Source organism: Larus michahellis, chromosome 8 (assembly GCF_964199755.1).
Source record: "Larus michahellis chromosome 8, bLarMic1.1, whole genome shotgun sequence".
Classification (NCBI taxonomy): Eukaryota; Metazoa; Chordata; class Aves; order Charadriiformes; family Laridae; genus Larus; species Larus michahellis.
The window spans coordinates 45,148,229-45,169,388 of NC_133903.1; the positions used below are offsets into that span (position 1 = coordinate 45,148,229).

At 42.3% G+C, this 21,160-nt stretch overlaps 1 protein-coding gene across 19 annotated transcripts in view; it reads left to right on the plus strand.

Moving 5' to 3' along the window:
* The window catches only part of PTPRF (protein tyrosine phosphatase receptor type F), a 393,802-nt gene that overhangs the window by 170,818 nt on the left and 201,824 nt on the right, over nt 1-21,160 (plus strand). For all 19 annotated transcript variants that reach the window (XM_074596399.1, XM_074596401.1, XM_074596398.1 and 16 more), the window contains one exon: nt 19,326-19,471. In XM_074596399.1, the coding sequence (XP_074452500.1) occupies nt 19,326-19,471 (146 nt within the window). The remainder of the gene's footprint in view (nt 1-19,325; nt 19,472-21,160) is intronic.

Genomic DNA, 21,160 nt, shown 5'->3' on the forward strand with positions numbered 1-21,160 from the left:
CAGTTGGCGTTCGCTGGACTGGGAGGTGCTAAAGGCGGTTTCCTGAAAACCGAGGCTTGACAACAGTGGTCTCTACGTGCTGCTGCTGCTCTTCTTATTCACCGCGTGGCTACTGATAGTCTGTGAACAGTCAAAATTAAATAGAAATATAGTAATGCAAAGAGTTAATGGAATCGCCAGTCTGGGATAGTGGTCTCCTGCTCTCATTTTGCCATGTCAGAACTGATAAAGTTTGTTGCAGTCATCACTCTCTTTTGATTAACTGATACAGCCTTCTTTTGAGCATTTTATATCTCAGATGTCAAGCTCTCTTTTTGCAGTGACAAAGGGCTGGTTTAGAATATCCAAAAAAGGCAAAATCTTTTGTTTGTGGCTCTAAAATGCTCAGTTACTTCATTATGTAGTGAAAGTTAGTACTGGGATTCATTTGGTACATAGACTAGCATAATAACTGAACATAAATGGAGGTGATGTGTTGAAACGGAAGTGGGAAGTGTCTTTGAAAGTGTTTTCATGTCAGTAGTGTGTGTAGCAGTCCTGTGTAGCAGGAGCTCCATTGAACTGCTTTTCTTTTAGAGTGCCAGCATATGATGAGTCAGAAATGATAACAATACCCCCACATTTTGTGGTGCTCTTCATAAGCGTCAGTAAGCACAGCGGAAGAACTGTTTGTCTTGCAACCAGTGGAGGGGTGGAAGTAAATAGTGGAAATCTGATTAAAAAAATTAATTGATGACACCCTCTAGCCCGGGTTGTGAGGAATATGACAAGCGTCAGGTACCTGGGAATAACGGTGTTCAGGGGTTTGCCGTTCCCTGTGCTAGTGTTGCAAGATGTGAAAACATTTGAAATAATTGTAAGTGAAGTTAATTTGGAAGGGCTGTGGCTGCTAGTCAAGTAATATTTCTGTGTAAGGGAGATAAATTTGCAGGTTGATATCCTGCACAGTTCATACGGTCTTGGAGGTATTGTAAGAAGTCATCTTTCATTAGCGATGGTCATACTTTATGCTTACAGCTTGTAGATGCCTATGAACACAGAGCCACAAACTGAAAGACAGGAGAGGGAGACTGACTCCTAAATGCAGCCCTTCCTGTTTAAGGCAGGTACAAAGAATACCATTTTCTGATGAGGTGATGAGGAAAGGAGTGCAGCATCATGGAGCAGTGTATGGGCACGCAATACACTGGTACTTAGCTGGGGAGGGGCCTCTGGAGCACCAGGTGTACCAGGAGAGGTTGGGGGAGCTGGGTTTCTTCAGCCTTAGGATGAGATGGCTCAAAGGAGGACCTTATTGCTGTCTTCAGCTGCCCAATGGGAAGGTGTAGAGCAGGAGTAGTCAGGCTCTTCTGGCAGGTTTGTGGTGATAGGATGAGAGCCAACAGACGTAAGCTTCATCATGGAAAATATTGAAATATAATGATTTTTTGTTATTATTTTTTAGTTTCCCCACCACGAAGATGGTCAAACATTGTACCAGAGCCTCAGTGAGGTTTTGTAATGTCTGTCCTTGAAAATACTCAAAGCTTCACTAGGCAGGATGCTAGGCAACCTGATCCAGCTTCCGACTTGGATCCAACTTCGAAGTTGGCCCTGCTTTAAGTGGGTGTTTGGAAAGGATGACCTCCAGAAGTCCCTTCCAACCTACATTGTTCTATGATTCATGAACTCTTGACATGTTCAAAACTGTGGCAGGGTGTGTTTGCACAGAATGCATATGATGAAACAAATTCATTGTCCATTTTGTTTAATTTCTTTTGTTATTTAATCCACTGCATTTGATTGCACTCCAGTTTTTCTTTTATCTTTGAGACATACGGTTGGAATGGAGCTCTGTGTTTGTTGAAGCCAGTCCCTGCTGCTGCAACATGTATTCAACCATGTCCTGGAATCCCATTAATAAGTCTATTGATGTGGTGATTAGCCATGTTTGAAAATAGTGTTTTTGTTTATTTAAACATGGGCTCCGATGCATGCATACAGTCATAGTATCTGCCATCTTTAGTCATCCAGTTGCTCAATAGCTGTCATAATAGATAGAGAAGTTTAGCAGAGATGAGATGCAGAGATAGAGGAAACTGTGTTGAAGTTCACTATTACTGATTGAAATAGAGGATCAGATGGGGTTAGGAACAGCTTTTCTTGGAGGGTAGAGCAGCACTGGAGCAGGCTGCTCAGCAAGGTGGTCAATTCTCCATCCTTCTCCACCTCTCCCGAGGTTTCCAAGGCTCAGCTAGACAACACCACTGCTCGAATGATCTAGTGTTGGTGAGGGTCCCACTTCAAGCGGGAGGTTGGACTGGAGACATCTTGAGGTCTCTTCCCAACTACGTTTTTGTGATTCAATGCAGTCTTTTTCCATAAACAATTGAAGAAAATTATTTCCTTTTTCCTTCCTTCCTTACCTGTATTGTTGCAGAAGTGGTGCCAGGCTCCATGAGGACAGTTACATCTGCTCCAGCTTTTATTTGTATCGCGTATTTTTCCATCCTTGGCAGGTGTACTAATCAAAAGACATCTGAAAACACTCACTTTCCTCAAGTAACTAGGACAAGAATATTTTAGCAAGCTGTCACTTGTTTATGTCAGAGGAGTTACAGTCAAGCTTGTTGCAACGTTTGCTCTGGTGTTCAGCCTGGCCCGTAGCACTGGAAATCAGGTTCAGTGTGTCCCGTTTGGCAAGCAGAGCATGTTCTGGACACTCGGTGGCAGGTGGGAAGAGCTGAGCTGCCTTTGGAGCAATGGATATCTTGCCCTTTCAGGGAGGAGTTATCTCAGCTGCATGGTCTTGGCTGTTTGTCACCAACAATTAATGAAAGACCATAGAAACAAAAAACATTCGTCTCCTCCTCTCAAATTCCTAAAGTTAAAGAACTTGAAAATCCAACACCAACACCAAGTATTTACTTAGAATATGCTGGCTAAGAAGTTAATAATATAATTTTCTCTGATTTTATATTGAAAGTTAATAGAAGGATAGAAAAAGCAAGTTCTAGGAACTGAGTGACACAATTACTGCTTTGCTACAGTTTCCTGCAGATAATGGCCCTTTCAAAACTCCTAATGCAATGTTTTCTTTGTTTCTTTCATAAATGAAATGGGCTTCTCAATATAAAAAAAAAAGGGGAAAAAAATAAAAAAGAGGGTTTGCAGTACTTCTGAGTCATTTAGATACAGTTTCTTTAAATCATGCCAAAATGTCAACAAACCTGGATTTTTAAAGACACTTCAGAATTCTGAGAAAGGAATTACAGAGCAGATGTCCCAAGCAGCTGAGGTCTGTTCCTCAATAAAATGATGAGCAAAGAATTGGAAGAGAGAAGGGGTCTAAAAGAATATACATTTCTCCTTAGTCCTGCCTATCAGCTCCTAAATTCAGGCTCTCTTTCCTCTGCAACTGCAAAGTCGCACTTGGACAGCAGTGAAGCACCAATGAAGTTGTTTCTGTCCTCCTCCCTTTTTGTAGCACATTTGACAACGTGTGACAGAGTCCTGCATTCAACTTAAGCTGTTTTAATTTTAGCAATCGGCGTTCTGACTGATCTGTTCAAGAATCGTTATTCAAGCCAGACAGACCCCAAATCTCCGCATATGAGAAGGAGATAAGAATGAGAAAGGCATCTCTGGAGTTTTTCTGGAGTTCCTAACTCTGTGTTAGAGAACTGCTGCCCTTCTGCACTGGCTTTCCTAACCACTTCAGCTGCGCTGCCGTCCGGAAGGGAGTCCATAAAGTGTGTGCTTGGTTGCAAGCCAGCCCATCAGTGCCTAATGGCATTACGTGCAGCGTGGATATACTCACAAACCGCTGTGGATGAATTACATACATGGATGCCTGTTAATACAGTAAGAACAACACTAATATTGTTCTGTGTAATTTATTTCATGAAGTTCACTTATTCATAGGTGAAGCACCAAATTAGCAAAACAAAAGTGGCTCGTAATATTATTAATAACGATCGCAGCAGTCTGAAAGATAAATCCCTGTCTGCTGCAGTGCCACTGCTTAATTTATAATTCTTTGAATGGGGCTTTCTAATACTTGGAATTTTAAACACTGGCCTCTGAATTGTGATTTGATGCAACTCAATGAAAACACTTAATAGCTTTTAAGACGCAGTCACCTGGAATACGAGGCTGTATTTCCTTATGGTGGTGGACAGTGTGTCACTTTTCTCCAGGATGTGGCAGTGTGATGGCTTCACAATGCCAAGACAGTTGGAAGTTTTAAATTAATGTGTGATTAATTTCTGTACTGTCATCATCCGTTCTCAAACCTTTAATTCATATGCCAGCTTTATCAGCAGTAATAGTAGGGAAATGCTTGGCTGAAGGAAATGTGCGTCTAAGATTATGACTGGTGCTGTTGGGTGATTTTAGCACTTTGCAAATCGTGTTGTCAGCCTTGTTTTTACGGTCGAAGCACTGAGAATGTGGGCAACTGCTGTTGTGCTGGTGGGCTTCTTTTCCCAGTTTACAGTTCATCTCCTGCTTTTCTACCTTTATCTCACTTTTAATTATCTGAGGTTATATTCTAACAACAGCTGAATTGCATGTTTTGTATGACTCTGCAGCATAGTTCCTAATTTGCACAATAAACATGCCTTTGAGGCTTCTGGCTAGTTACAAATAAAATTTTGTTCTTTCCATAATCATGGTTAAAGTGGGGATCTGGACACGCGCTTGCATACAAAAGTGCGGGCAGGGTTTCCAAGCAGCCCTGTTAGCAAACACTTTCTGCACATGATCAACAGAACTGCAAGGTTTTTTGAAACTTGGAAATCGTATGTCATGAGGACACGTAGACGTGATCATACAAATTAAACTAAGACTGAACAGTTTAAATTATATAGAATAATTAACAAAAGCTATATTCGGCTGCATGACTTAAAAAGAAAAAGGGGGGGGAAGGGAGACAAAAGGTTATGATAAGATTATGAATGATATTCACAAGATGCCCAAACCCAAATGCATGCCTTTTCTTGGTTTTCAATAAGGTGGTGGTAATAATGTGACTAAGTATTATGGAGGGTATGAAATAGAATTCAACATGCAGTATCTCTTTTTTTTTTTTTTTTTTTTTTCTTTTAAGAGGAGGTCTTTAGTCTGTGAAGTCTCACAGGGGATATATGAGACAGAACATTTTACTACTGTTAAGAAGGGAGTAAAATTGATCAGAGGTATACATTGGGGGCAAGAGAGAAAACGGACGGAGATGGAATGGAAACCTTTTCAGCTAAAGGATCATGTTAGCATACAAACAAGTGGATATAATTGACAACAAATAACTTTAAAAACCACAATCTGTTTTCCAGCTGATGTTTCCGTGACCATCAATTTGGACAGTTTTCCAGTAAGAGACGTGTGGCGGAAACTCAAACCTGTGTTAAGAGGGTGCGTGATCCATTCACAAAAGCGGTTATGCAGCACAGCCCTTGTGAGGTCGAGGGACAGGACTCTGCTTCGGAGTGCCCCTTCCAGCCCCCTGTGCCTGAACCTTTTGTCTGTCCCGTGTCACGTTTGCTGTGACAAGCTCCAGTGCTCGGTTGCTGTTGCTTAGTGTTTCTGTTTCAAATTGCTCTTTGATAACGGTGACAGGCAGCAACCTATTTGATACCCTGTTGGCGTAACTCATTCCAACTCAGCAAATGGGGGACACCACCCTTTGATAAACATTTATTCTTGGAGAACACAAGGAGAGTTGGCAGGCACCTACCTTCAAGTCGGTCTTTAAAACATAACATGAAAATCAAAGATTGGTGATAGGCAGGGGATTATTCCTGCATGGGTAATTCTTAAGCAAGATCCATTTTCCTATATACAGCTATGCTATCCTCACCATTAACAGAGCTGAGAGACTAATAATACTCACTTGAGGCATGCATAATTGGAAAGGCTCTTTTGTCTCATCTTCCTGTTCGTTCTAGGCTGTGTTACAATTTAGGGATGCGCTGACTTGCAGTAGGCAAGGAAGGCTGCCCTTCTTTCAAGCTTCAGATTCACATACAGATTTGTGTTTCACCCTGGCGTACGTCCTTCACGAAATATACTGGGATGTCAGATCTCCGAGGTGGAAACAGTGCCTTCTTTCTCACGCATGTAAAACCTGAGAAGTGCAGTTAGCTCACACTGAGGTAGCTTGTCATCCTCTTTGCTGGTGTGGATTTTAGTTCAGCAAATTGAGTGTGAAGCCAGGAACCTCGGGATTCGGTCAACAGAGTGAGGACAGGTGAGGGATACTTAGACACAGCACTTTAAAGAAAAATCTGTTTTCTATTATAAATATATTCTGGGTAGTCTCCACAAAGAGCTTAAAAGCAAGCTGAACCTTGCAGGTTTGACATCTGTGTGCGTGATGCATGTTCCTGAAGCTTGTAGCATGTGATAGTTTTTGCCTAGCACTGAGAATGAAAGTAAGTGATGCAGGTGAACGCTAAGTATGGCAAATCTCTGTAAGCAGCGTACTGGTTTACAGCTCTCTTGGGGCACCTGCAGCCTTCCGTGTATTTGCAAGTCTCAGATTTGGGGGTAAACATCTTTCAAGGCTGCAAAAGTCAGTATGAGAGCTGGCATTGCCAGTTCTGGGTTCTCCCCCTGATGGGCTTAGCCTTGGTGCATGTATGGTGAGGAGTCAACAGTGGAAGAGTCCCTCAAAATTCAGTGCCGCTCTCTGCGGTTGTGTGAATCTTGCATGAAATTGGGACTTGCTGCTGACTTGAGGAGAAATGTGTAAGAAGGTGCTGGAGTTCTGGGTCCAGGGTTGGGTCTGGGTTGAGGGACAACCAGACAACAGGCTGCCCAGAGAGGTGGTGGAGTCTCCGTCTCTGGAGACATTCAGAACCCGCCTGGATGCATTCCTGTGCAACCTGCTCTGCGTGACCCTGCTCTGGCAGGGGGGTTGGACTTGATCTCCAGAGGTCCCTTCCAACCCCTACCCTTCTGTGATTCTGTGATTTGTAAGTAGGTCGTGGCTAAAATATAAAGAACATATTTGAATTAAGATGCATGAGAGAATACAATAAGAAAAATTAGAGGGGCTACTGGATGCTTTTCATTGTTCATAGACATTCCCAGTCTTTGTACTGAGCTCCTGCTTAATGTCAGCTTGATAAACATTACTCTTTAGGTGCCACGTCGGCCTGTGTGGCTCACAACTGAGTGTGATCTGAGCAGTAAGGTCTTCACAGGGAAGGCAGCTGCTGAAGGGTACCCATTCTGAAAGCCCATGTCAGGGATGCCTGTTCCTTTGATTTTGGTTGTGTGCTGTAACTCTCTGCCACTATTTTCTGTTGGATTTTGGTCTGCTCATGTCCCATCAGGTACTGCAGGAGCTGATGCCACAATAAGGTCCGTGACCTGCAGCAGAGCTCCATGGTGAGCAAGGAATGTGTCCTCCTAAACTGGTGTAGATTATACTTTTGGTGCATTTAACTAGGAAACTTTGTTTCTGGGTAGCAGACAGTGTTTCTGGCTTTGTGAAGATAAAATTTAGACAGATTCGGTCCCTTCAGAGCTGCACGCTGCCACGCAGCCTGTAGAATAACTGTGATGCTGGGTTTCCCAACGGTCCCCGTGCACAAAGCACCCACAGCAGAGGCTCCCTGTTCCTGCAGGTCCTGCATGCAGCCTTTCCTCTTAAGTGCACGCCCCAGCCTGCACACAAGTCCCAGGCCAGCTCTGGAAATTCAAATTTGGCACCTTGTGGTCCCAGTGCATTATGAACTGGGCTTCAAGATAGACCTGGTGGCCACAGCAACTTTTCACAGCATGGCAAACAAACTTCTCTGTGTTGACCGGACCTTTCTGTGTTTCTTGCAACTCTATGCATAATCAGGTGAAATCAAGTGAAAGTTGGTGCAGGTAAAAGGCCACAAAAAATCAAATCTGGAACCATGCTTGGTAGCTGGAGATGTAAGGAGTTTAGTTTGGAAACAGTTAGAGGCTGACCTGATCATCTGCACAGAGAAAAGCTATTAAAGTGAAAAGAGCTTTTCATTTTATCTGTTAAATTCATAACACAGCAAGGAATGGAAGCTAGAAAAATTAAATCAAGATTGCAGCAACCATGAAGGTGATTAATTTTGATGCTTTTCTAAAAGTCAGCCCTCACTGAACTAGAAAGCCCTGGGTGGAGGAGGGGACTGGGCACCTCCTGGGATGAAGCTCCTGCCCTGCTTTATGCATGGAGCAGGGCTGGATGGATTGCAACGACCGTAAAACCGCAAACCCTGGCGTGTCTCAACCCTTCTCTTTACTGTGGGGTTCGGGCACCCAGTACTCATGTTGGATGGAGTCGTATGTTTTCCACATACATACAGAGCTGTTTGGGGAAAACTCGGGGGCAGTTCACGGACAGGAGACAGCAGCTCCCAGAGCTTCCCCGGCTCCACCACCATTTGCCCCCAGGTCAGCGTGCAGCCGAGTGCTGCGAAGCCTGGCCTTGGCACCCGCCTTTGGTTTTTGTCTTTCTGCTGTGGAGGATGGAATTGCTCAGCAGCCCTCTGCCAGCGCAGTCCTGCTGCCGGGCGGAGGTGGTGGCCCTGGATTCGAAACTCTGCTCAAATGGCTTTTGAGCTGTCCGTGACTCTGTGCCTTCATTTAGCCACTGCTAAAATACACCGTTAAAGGGAAAAAAATGCTGCCCAGTGTCTCCCAGAAGCATTGAACCTCTCCATCCAGGCTTATCGAGGAGTCTGACTTGGAGGAAGCCTTCTAATGGGGAAATATTCCTGTTTCTTGTGGAATTTCAAGTAAGATTGAGCAATAATGAGAAACAAGGTGGGGGTTTTTTTTTAACACTTGAGAGTATTTTGTTCAGGTGCCTAGCTACCTGCTGAAATTTTCTACACTCTGGTAAACATTTAAATGTGGAAATTATATTTCTTGGTTTTCTGCAGACTGTGCTACAGATGCTGCATGATAAAACAGTTGATACAAATAGCAGAAAAAAATCACTGGTGTAACAGAAATGCCAGAGTGCACTTGTTACCATTAAGCAGAAAGTCTTCCTCCTCCCCGGGTAGATGAGGCAGAAATTTGGTTCATTACTAGGAGGAGGACAGAACAACGTACAGTGGCCTTAAAATGAAATGCAGGACGCTCCCGAGAGCCTGGGATGCCTTTGCTTTAGTAACAGATATTCTGAAGAGGTCACTTACTCTGGCTCCCAATTCTATTAAAATCATTGTACTATGCTCTCTGTTTACAAAATAAGATTTACGTTCACTTTTAATTCTTAAAAGCAGAGGAAAAACCTGAGCTTGGCAAAGCCTTTTGAACTGCCGAATCGAGAACTAGCTGCTTGCAAAGAGGGATTAAAACCTTTTAATCCTTTTGTGTAAAAGAATATGGTGTTTAATGTGGTAGGCATGCTGGCAAAATTAATTTTCATGTTTTTTCAAGCACAAGATTTCAGTTCTGTCTTTGTTTCCTGGTCCTGCATATCTTACGGGTTCTTTACACTATGCAATACACTTCATTAACTTTGAAGTCTTGAAGAAATTTGCAAATAACAAAATGCAGATTTGGAAGGAAAAGTAAGTTCCTAGGAGCAGGCAGCTGTTACGTACCACCTCAGGCGGTGTTGTGATGGCTGATTTCAGAGCCCGGTAGCTGGCATTGTTATTCTCTTGTCCATTGCGCGTATTCTGTGCTAGAGAGAGGAGACCTGAATTCAGGTACTGAATTTTGTGTATGATTAAGTGAATGTTCTATATGTATGCATTTGAAAGCCCTTAAGTGAATGTTGTGTAAATGGTGATAATTGGAGGCAGTCTTCTCGCAGTCCTTTCTCAAGCTAAATAAGGTCCAAGGCCAAAGGCCCAAATGTTTAATTGTATTAAACACAGAGGCTGAAAAATTTATTAACTCAGAAAGTGTGTATTACCAAGTTAATTGGAAGTGCCTTTAAGCTATTACCAGGTGGAAATTTGACTTCAGGTTTCAATTTTAAATTAAAGCAAAGCAGAAAGCCATTCTGCGAGGCTGTTGGAAGGTCTTCAGTTAGAGCAGCGTTTCTCTGCTCTCCCTTGTTTTTCTACTCTGTATAATACTTAGTATAAATGCTGGGGAGTTAGAATCAAAAGCTAAACTCATATATGGGGGTCTGGCTTTTCCCCAGGATGTGTGGCAAGCTGCACACACAGGCTGCAGGTGCTCTAGGGAAATGTAAAAGCAGAGGAGGGGAAATGAAGACGACCTCAGGTTCTAGAAGGATGTTTTTCTGGGCTGTTTTTCTGCTTTGTTTTTAATCAGTATTCTTCAGTCATATGCAGGATTGCTTTGTGCTTCTTGCCATATTTTTCTTTTTCTAGTTACGTGTTATTTCAGTTATTGGAAGCAATTGCAAGAATAGTGTCAGAGCAGAGAGGTTGATTTATTTTTTTGCCCCCTTTCCTGTCACACAAAAAACTTTAAAAAGGCCATGGACAAGAGTCAATCACAGCACAGGGATTAGCCAGAGTTAGGGATTTTCTTAGTAGGATGTAAAGCAGCTCACACTGATAGCCAGCCGGGCACTTTGAGAAAGACACTGCAATTACAACAGCCTTGAAAAATAACAGAGCGAATTTGCCACCCTGTGTGCAAAATCTGTAGGCACCCTGCAGAAATGATATGAAGAGAAACCACATCCCTGTTGCCTTAAGGTCTAAGTTGCCTGCCTAAAACTCTCACCGCAAATATATCAGCACCCAAAATGTTCAGTGCCGCTGAGTGACTTGCACAGCATCCTTGTGTGATGGTTGCCGGAGACAATTCTTTTTCAGTATCATGTCAGTTAATTTTAGACGTTTAAACTCTTTCAGCAATTTCCGTGATTCATAAAGAGACAAAATTAGAAATTTACTGAAGAGCAATACTATGATGACAGGCTGTTGCTGTAGTTTATTAATATCCAGTAATTGTGGCCTTAACACTTGAGTAAACTAACAGCTTTTAACCTGTATTTCTGTGGAATAAGCAGGTTTATTTATCGAAACAGCAACATTTAACAGTGGATGCCCAGTTTCTACTGGTGCAGGGTTGGTTTATAACCATCCAGACACTGACCAGAAGTACACAGGACACATTAGGTTTTAAGATATTTAAGAAGAAATTTGACTTAAATACTATTTAATGTTTTACATCATATTTAATATGTCTAAATAATGTATTAGCAAAAGGGAAGAGAGGGCTTGAAAATGCCAGTCTGGGTGTGAAGATTCCCACCTGTGCGTCTGCAGAGAGACCTCAGTCTCTCCAAGGCTTTGCCTATAGGGTGGACTTATGGGAAGGAAAGTGCTTTTAAACATTGTGAGCAGCACCTCTTTGCTGGGATGGCGAAGAAGCAGGAATCAAAGATTGTAAGAGTTTGTCAGCTTAAGTCATTTTAAATTGATGAAATTATATATTTGACCTAACATGTACCCTTGCATTCTCCTCAGTTAAACTTTCTACGTATAAACAAAGCACAGTGGGTCTCTCATGCTGAAATGAGTACCTTGCATCTGAGTTCACCATATTTCCTGCTAGCGTTTAGGGAAAATCACAGCCTCTGCCAGATGACTGCTTTTGTTATTTTTGTAATGTAATTTTTCTACTGAAGGTTACAGAGGTCATTGAACATGTTAAAAGATCTGCTTCCTAGAGATTTGCATATTAATAATTCACTTTATTTGGTTTCATTTTGTACGAACTCGAAAGGTATCTATGGAAGTCAGGAGACGAAGGTGAGGAGACATGCAACTTGCTTTGAGATAATGTTTGTAGATTTGATTATCATCATAACCACATTTGAAGCTGGAAAACTCAACCACTAAAATTGGATTGAAATAGGAGAATCATTTGTCCTAGCTGTTGGGAATTTCTTAAGCATTAAAACCTAATAACAATAAGATGATAAAACAAGAGAGGAGGATGTGCAGGTAACGTTAAGTAACCTGTAATTCAGAGTGATCTGAGGAATGTGTTGAATTTGGAATGCCATTTTCCCTGATTGGGATGCAGTTAAATGTTTTTTAAAATGGATGGGAGAAAGGGTTATGATCCATTCACTGGATAAAAAGAAAATTGTATATGTATCTGAGCATGCAACACCCCACTATATATATTTGCATTTATTTAATAAGTACCTTGCACCAAGCAATAAAGGGCAAAAGTTTCAGATACAAAGTGCTGTCATCTTAGTGAAATAAAACCGAAATAGGAGGAAATAAGGAATAAATTAGCATTGTGATCACCAAGACCCAGTGATGCTATAGTAAGCTGTTATTACAAGGCTCAAACAGGCTCTTCCTACTTGTATAATTTACAAGAACTAGAAGTGCAAGTTTGAAAAATTGTATTTTGCTAAACAATATTCCTAATGATCACAAAGGGACAGGAAACGTATTTAAACAATGGTGGGTACATTGAAAGGAAAACGTAAGGATATTAAACATAAGGATAGCTGGAGAGCCCACTGGCTTGCCTCCTGCCCTGTAGCAGATGCTTAGGAGAGAAATCATAGAGTAGGTTTCACCCAAGTATCCTTCCTGTAGGCATCCATCCGTGCACAGATATCAATCATCCATGATCACAGAGGAAACAAAGAAAGAGAAATACCCTTGCTGTATATGTAAGAACGGGGGGGCTCTGTCTTCTAGACCACTTTATTTCCACTTCAAAGTCAGTTGTGAACATGAGAAAGTCTGTGTCATTCTTGGTTTCGTCACAGTGCGTTACAACAACTGAGCCACATCATCATTTTTCACGTATTCGTCCTGACAGCAACCGTGTGAGAACAGCAGGCAAGTTTTACAGTGGAAGCTGAGGCACGGTTGTGCCTTGGCATATGTGACAGGGAAGGTTAAAGGGAGGGATTTAAACCTGAAATTCACTATTTCCAGGCTCAAGAATATTCCCGTTATGATCTTTTCCTGCTTGTGTCCATAACTTCTTCTAATTCCTTTAGCCCAGGCACCTGAATAAGGTTACCCCTGTACGCCTATTGTATGTGCTTATCTAGTTCATCTCCTATCACAACTCTAATTTTTTTCCTTCACAAAGGAGACTACTTCCAATCTCAATTTAGCCCAAGTCATAAAAGGTTTCAGATAAAAATACAAGCTCCCCGCTCCTACCACGCTGGTCTTATTTTTGGCTGCCCTTCTATTTAGAACAGTGGGCAACAGAGATATTTTTCTTTAAAATCTCTCGCAGCAGGTGAGTGTTCATAGAACACTTAATTGCAGACATGTGTTTAATAATTCATTTTTCTCAAACCTCTGTGAAACTCTTTGGAAAAATAGCATCCACAAGAACAGGAGGAGCAGTATGATTGCCAGTTTCTGAATTAAAATTTTTGTATGAAGTATATTTGATGTGGGTGCTAAATACTGAAAAAGCGTCAGGATTCAATTTAGTTTTCCCATTTATTTTAAGAAACCATCTAATGATGGGTCTTTGAAATAAAACAAGTTAATATTTGGGTATATGAAGCATATTTATGTTGGCATATATTATGTTTCAGCCACTTGAAATTTTTTGGCTCTTAGAAAATTACAAGGAAGCATCTTTTATGTGACTGGTGTGTGCTTAATGTGTAGCAAAATACAAGGATCTGTGCTAAATACACAGAACCCAGCATAGTTTTTCAAGGCTCTGGCTGCTATTCAGGTCAGGTAATGCAGATCATACGTTACTTCTCAAAGGCCATGGCTCACATAAAAGACACCTTGCGAAGTTAGAGGGAGGCTGCACCTCTGTGCCTCAGCCTTGAAGAAGATCTGGCAAAAGAGACTTTTCTCCCTGGGAAGGTCTTTTTGGTTCACTGAGAAGCTGCACAGCTTAAAAACAACACATGTGATGGTGTGACTCTGAACTGCTCTGGTAAAGAAAGAAAAACCTGAAAAAGAGAAGTGAAATGTTACTGCTGTGCTACAAATGTTTGGTAGGGCAAATTTTAAAATAGCTGCTGAGATGGTTTTCTGATTTATAACAATTGTTTCACAAGAAGCAAATTGTCTGGACTAGCAGAGAACAACAGTGATTTTATATATAAAATATGGGTGAGAGAGATGCATCTTCATGGTTGGCTGTCTCTGACTCGGAGTTGCCCTGCAGGAAGGCTGTGTCAGTGGCTCTTCAATAGACTAGAGATTCTGCCTTTGAGGGCTTCGGGTTCCCCTCCCAAACCCACCACACTTCCCTTTGCTGGGGAGGACAGACAACAGCCTTACTGGTGAGTGCATACCTAACTTGTCTGCTTGTGCTTCTCCCTCTGGCTTTCTGTACCTATGTTCTTGTGGACCTCTTAAAATGTAATTCGAGGGAGCGTTTCTTTTGAAAGCATCATACACCCTAGCTCAGCCCAGGGCTCTGCATGAGTTTCCTGCTGTTTTCCAGCATGGTGAAGTAGACTCGTGTGTGCCTAAATCTCTGCTAGCGTCTCTTCCACACCATGAGGCCCTCCTTGTGATTCACTTTATAGGATTATCCAGGAATCTGTGCTTGCTCAGCAAGTGACTTTTTCAACACTTATCAGCTGTGAAAGGGAAGTCCTTTTCTTCTGATTTTTTTTTTTCAAAGTTTCTCAATGGAGAGCATGTCTGAGCAAGTTGCTATTTTTCAGCCCTCAGCCAAATAAGATGAAGTCTTCTTCTTTAAAATACTCTATTTTTCACAGTCTTCCTCCTCAGAACTGTGTTGTTCCCATAAGCTCTCTAGAATAATTTACGTTTGAGCAAAGGTCAAATAGGGAAAAATCTAAGCCAAGAAGGTGAAAGTTTTCCCATTCTCCTGCCTGAAGCTTGTGAGTGAATAGAAATGATGATAGCAGTAATTTCTACTCCTGGTGTAGTGGGAACTTATGAAATGAGGAGAAGGAATTAGTTTAGAGGGTGAGGACTGAACATGCTCCAGGGATCTGCCACTGAGCAGAGGGGCTCGGGAGAGGCTGGAGTTGTTTGGACTTGGAGTTATCAAATGACAAATACACCAGTCTGGAGTTGTTACTCCACATGATGGAGTAAGGAAAGGTGGGCGTGATGGGCACCCAGCCATCCAGCACTTCTCCCTGCTGTCACCCAAGACTTGCTTGGGAGGTTCTCTCTCAAACTTGGTATTTCACCAATTTGTCTTTGGAATACAATCACTCTTTTTTTCTAAAATCTTCAGCTTTTCCTGGTCCTTAGGTCATCAGGGGAAAAACAGGATTTCACTGCAAAAGACATTTCAGTTCTTTGTATTTATTTGTAGTTTGTTTGAACAACAAACAGTTAACTTCAAGCTTGGCACATGCGTAACCTTCTGTGGAGACTCTCGTTATTTTGAATTTCAGAGAGGGAAGAAGAGAAGGACTAGGTAACTGGTTAAATATTCTATTTTCAGCACAACCTTATTTTTTTTTTCCTGGTTGTATTTCTAGGGCTACCCTAAGAGTGCAAACACTCAAAACAGGTTAAAAAAGGACTGCTTGGACCATCACCTGGCCCTACCTGTAGTGGTTGTTACTACTGCCCTTTGAAGGTAACCAGTGATGTGTCCCAAAGCAGCCTCCTCCAGGCAGCAGAGTTAAGCTGTTGGTTGGAGGGGAGGTGTGGAGGTAGTCTAGTCCACTTAACATGCATTTTCCACAGACACCAAGATTTTCGTGGATGATCTGTCGCGCTTCTATTAGCTCTCACTGAAATAACTTTTGGGATTTGCTGTAACAGTTACCAATCAGTATAAAAATATGTATGCCCATGCCCGACTATTGTCCCGGGGCCAAGACTCAGGATTTTAGGTTTGCTTAATTAGTACTTTCCTTCCATTTAAAAACTTCAGGGCATACAAACATTTAAAATGGTTTTGTAGAAGTACCCTTTCCCAGACTGTGAGAATTTGGTTTATATACAGGAATACTTTTGTGCCAGTCTCGGTGGATTTAGATGGTTTCCAGAAATCAGTGTTGCTCAATTAAATGTGCAGAGGAAAAAGATTCATTACAACAATGTAAATTCAAGCTGAACAAGGCAGCAGGATTTTTAGGTTTTACTGCCTGTGAACATTCAGTTTCCTCTTGTTCTGGTTTTTAATAGTATTGATTTTTTTAAAATGTACAAAAGTAAAGTCCTCAGTGTACAAGCTGAGGAGTAGGTGTACAGTGAGAGATATAATTGCATTTTATTCTTCAAGGACAAAAGTTTTTTGGATTCTGTTGTATTTGGATTCTCTGTCATTTGAAAAATTTACAGTATTTTACTAAGATCACAGAGTAAATAACAGAAAATCAAAAGAACAAATCAACTGCTGAAATGCAATACAAGACATCAGCTCAGCATACTGCATAGCAAAACAGTCAATCACACTGCAATCACTAGCAGCCTGAACAGTAAATTAACATTTCACTGGGATAGATGAGAGGTGAATAAACACAGATATATGTAAATATAAACTAAGTAGAAATAGACATGATTATAGATGAGTAAATATGTGAAATCAGCATCAGTTAAGCAAGCACACTTAATAATTGCTTGCTGTTCATGTCAGGACAATGTGCCAAAGACTGCAGACAGCCACCATCATGTCATAAAAGGCATTTTCTGGGTTTGGAGCTATTTCCTTTGTGCAGCCCTCAGGGCTCTCTTCACCAAGGATGGCAAAATTCAGTACACCTGTGTGTGATGAATTTCTGTGGTCAAGTCTGATGTTCCTTCAGAAGGCTGTTGAGAACAGGGCACGCGCATCCACGTCTGCGTGGACAGTGCTGATCTTGGCTGATCCACTGTCTGCAGAGGCCTTTTGGAAATAAAGCTGAGCAAGCAGCAGTAGTAGAGGTCCAGGCCTGCAGTTTAGTATCTCAGCTGTGACCTCCTGGCTCAGGGTTGGCGTGTCCCCTCCTGCCTGTGGTCCATGTGGGCGGTTGATGGGCCTCCCTAGCACACAACCACAGTCTGAGTTGAGCATCTGATGTTGCAAGTTTTGAAGGGTTCTGCTGTCCTGCTGCCTCAGGAGTGGCATGCCACCAGCCCCTCTCTACTAAGCGTGTCCTCAGCTTGTGGTTGCTTCTCCATGTGGTGCCAGCTAGTCTGACCTTGTCCTTCACTCTGAAGCTGTGGTGGGTTAACCTTGGTGGGCTGCCAGATGCCCACCCATCCGCAGGCTGCAGGGAAATACCTGCTCTACCGTGGCGTCTTCACGGGCTGCAGGGGAGTGTCTCCTCCTCCTCTGACCTAGGTGCTCACAGGGCTGTTTCTCACATTTTTTTACCTTGCTCCTCACTGCTGTGAAGTGTTTTGCCCCTTAAACCTATTACCACAGAGGCACTGCCACGATGAGCTTAACTGTGCACTGCTGTGGAACTGGCTGTGGACAGGGCAGCCCTGATGTCTCCTCATGGAGACCCCCCTGCAGCTCCCCACCACCACCACCCTGACACTTACACCCCACACAGACAGTGGTGGTGCGCGTGTGAAGCAAGAAGCACCCTGGGCCCTCAGCAGTCTCCCTGGTCTGATCCACACACCTTGGAGGAGGGCAGAGCCCAGCCTCTGGGCTTTGTCAAAAGCTGCAGTTGCAGTGTGTCGCTTGGTCAAGCTGCTGTGTGTGTTGAGTCGCATGGAGGGATGGTGGGGGTCTGTGTAAACAGTTAGCGTGGGCTAAACCAGAAGGTGAAACTGAGATTAAGGAGATTCCCACATTTCTAGCAAAATCTTCAGAGATTGTTGTTTAAGAGCAAAGTTGCAGGTTCAGGTGGGAGCGGCTGAGGGGAGAGAGAAGCGCCATCCTGCAGAGCCCCACCATCTCTGTCTGAGCCTGCACTGAGCCACTGTGCTCCCTACCTTGCTTGGAAAAGAAGAAGAAAAAAAAAAAAAAGCAGCTTTCTGCCAGGTTAGGGGCCTGAATCTACTCCACAGAGGCTCTGGTGACCCCAGAGCTGCTTGTAGGTGTTTGGGTGGCTTGAGACAGGAGGGGAGTGGATCGAGGGGCAGAGCAAGGCCTCTGCCCCCTCAGTACCCGCAGGCTGCTGGGCCGGCTCAGCTGCAACTTGCAACCGTGCCCTTAGCATTCTAATCTCTTATACATGAGGAAAATGCATTTAAAGATTGTCGTCTTTGGGGGTCACTGGATCTGTATCCCTCCTAGATCGGGGCAGCTCGGCGCTCAGTTCATCAAAAGCTTAGTGTTTAAGCCACCTGGGCTTACAGATGTCGTCCCTCTCTCCCTCAAGGACACGCTTGTGGACATGCCCAGAATGTGAAGGTGAGGAACCACCGCCGAGGACGCTGGTTCAGTGTCTTGAGATTGAACAGGTTTCTCCCCTCACTCCTCCTCCTTTCTACATCCCAGCAGCTGTCTCTGCCCCATTTACAGGTCAGGTTCATCTCTGAGGTGGTCAATGAGAATTGTATTTGAAACGTGGCCTTAGTGTGACCTGTGCACTGAATGAGATCATGGGTGGACTCTGTTAACTCCCTCTGTGGAGTTACATGTTTTAGTGCTTTCTAGGGATACAAGATCATCAAACAGTTCTCACTTGGACAAAGCAGTGTTTCAAAATGACCCTCAGCTCACATACCGCAAAATTCTCTTGTACGAGGAATGCAGAAGAAAAATAGGAATGTTTAACCTGGATGCCTAGTTTTATCCATTCAAGTCTGTCATGCAAATCCAGAAGACACAACTGTATTTTCATGAAACTTCTTTTATTGATTATTAAAATGTTAGGTGCTATTTTTTTTTCATTTTTGCTGAGTCTTTCAGGCCTGAATGTCACTTTGGTTTCTTTGCTGACTTTGACTTCTAGTGATTAGTTTCTTACCAAGCATACGCCAGCCTGTGCAGGTTTCCAGATGCTGATAGACTGTAGGGTTTTTATGTCAATCCACATGTAAAATGAAATTAAAGGTTGTTATTTGTATACTTAAAACTGTATCTGTTAATTTTGATTAACGTCTTAACAGCTTTCAGGAAAGCTAATGTCAATGTATGGTACATTTTGTAGGTTTGGTGCGTCGGCTGTTCTGTAATTTCCAGTGCTATGACCATGTTATAAACCTGCAAAAATCCATTTATTAAAAAAAAAACCGTAAAAATGGTTCCAAATTGTCATATACCTGAATGAATGCCCAGGGGGCTGGGGGGAGCCCTCTCTTGCCCTCATTTACAGGCAAGCCAGATGGACTTTATTCATTTCAGGAAAAAAAGGTACTCAAGCAGAAATTGTGCTTGTCATGTTGCAGTCTGTGCTGAATTTGTGTGGCCGAGGCCATTCAACCTGGATTTGTAGTAGGGGCACCAATTATCTTATAATTTAGATTAACATGACACGTTCCTTGCTTATCTGATGTTGTGTCCTCATGGGGGTGATTTGGTTATTTTTCCAGGCAAGCCAACGTTTATGAAAGCTCCTGAAGATCAGATTGGGATTTCTGGAGGAGTGGCCTCTTTTGTGTGTCAGGCAACAGGAGAGCCCAAACCTCGTATCACATGGATGAAGAAGGGGAAGAAAGTCAGTTCTCAGCGGTTTGAGGTAATTACCAAAAAAAATAAATAAAAATTTGGTAATCAAACTAATGCTTGCAGATCTTAATTACACAGTAATTGTCAATGCAACCCAGGTATCTGCATCGCTACAATGCAGAGTCTAGAGCTTTAGAGTAAAGTAAGTTTCCTTCCCTGCAGCAATGCAATCTGTAGAGCAGGTGTCCTTCGAACATGATGCTGGAAGCACAAATATAGGAAGGCCTTCTTCAGATAGGAGACTTGGGCTTGCATCAAAATGGGTGGCAGATAAGAGCTGGATCTGGCAGTAATTTTCATTGTGAAAACTGATAAGGCGCCTCCCATCCCTAGTGAAATTCAGAAGTGGGATGCCAAAATGCCATTGGAAGGCTTTCTTAGTGACGGCTACAAATGTGCTTGGAAAGGGTATGGTGAAGTCATCTTGAAGGGGCAGTTTGACTTCCCTGTGAACTGAAGTCTGAGTGAAAGGAAGAGGCAAGAGCAGTTATCAGAAATGCTTTTGAAAAAGGGTCCAATTTGGTTCATATTTTAAATAGCAAACACTTTTCCACTGACTTTCTCCGCCTTCTTCTCTACTTCCCTTTTTTGGAGTTGGGCTCTTTTCTCTAAAACTGCCCTTGGAAATGTGACCCTTCTGCCATTCTGCTGCCTTTCTTCTAATCCCCTGTCTTTGATGTTTTTGCTTTTCTGACTGGAGCACAAGATGACTTTGCTGCCCAGAATGGGTTGATTCAAGTCACCAATTTTAATCATGATTTTGTATGTGAGCAGAAAACCTTGATTAAAGTAATCAGTTTTACTCTTGTTTTACATTGTTATTTTTCCTCTAATAAAGGTGAAGTTTTGTTGTATAGTAACCATTTAAACATTCTGATTTGTGAGTAAATATAACCTTGTAGTGAATTTGGTACTTACCATGGCTGGCCAGAGGGCTGTGGCATATTATAAGTATTTATATAAGCAATTTCATACCTTTATTCACATCAGTTTTGATCCATAGTTGAGGTATTTTCATTGTGTTAGGAGACAGAGAATAATATCTTTCTTATTTTCCTAGATAACGATTAATTTTACCTCATTACTTAACTAGTCTTTATTTGGAGGAAAACTGTAATTCAGTTGAAATGAAAAAATTAATAAACAAATCTGATGTACACATGCTGAGTTATTAAACAAAAGAGGTATCCATCGTTAGCAAATGAACAGCATTTCTGGTCTCAGTGTCTGTCAGGTGCTTAGTAGTTGTAGTTCCCTTCCTCTCACACAGAGTGTTTGTTCAACGGATAGTAAGGGCAAAAGAGCTCTTCTGCTGTTTCATCTCTTAGCTTTTTAGTCTTTACAACTGAAGTGAATTAATCTCTGCATCTGATTTTGTCTTGTTTTAAAATTTGGCAGTAGCCCTATCCCGTGTAAAGGTTATAGAAAGTTTAGTGTTTTGACACAGTTTCACATTTAATTTAAAATTGAGTATTTTAAAAATAATACTGTAATTCCTTAAAATGTACTGTGGTGATGTTCACGTTTCTCTGTCCTGTCTGCTGCTACTTGACCCCAAATTAGGGGTTTTTGCAAGCTGTTTCTGTTACTTAGAACAGAAGGGCTATTCCTTCCAGCATGAGGATTAACAGATTTTCAGTGGTCCTGGTTACCTTTTGATTTTTTCCTATTTTTCCTGTTATTGCAGAGCCTTGTGGTG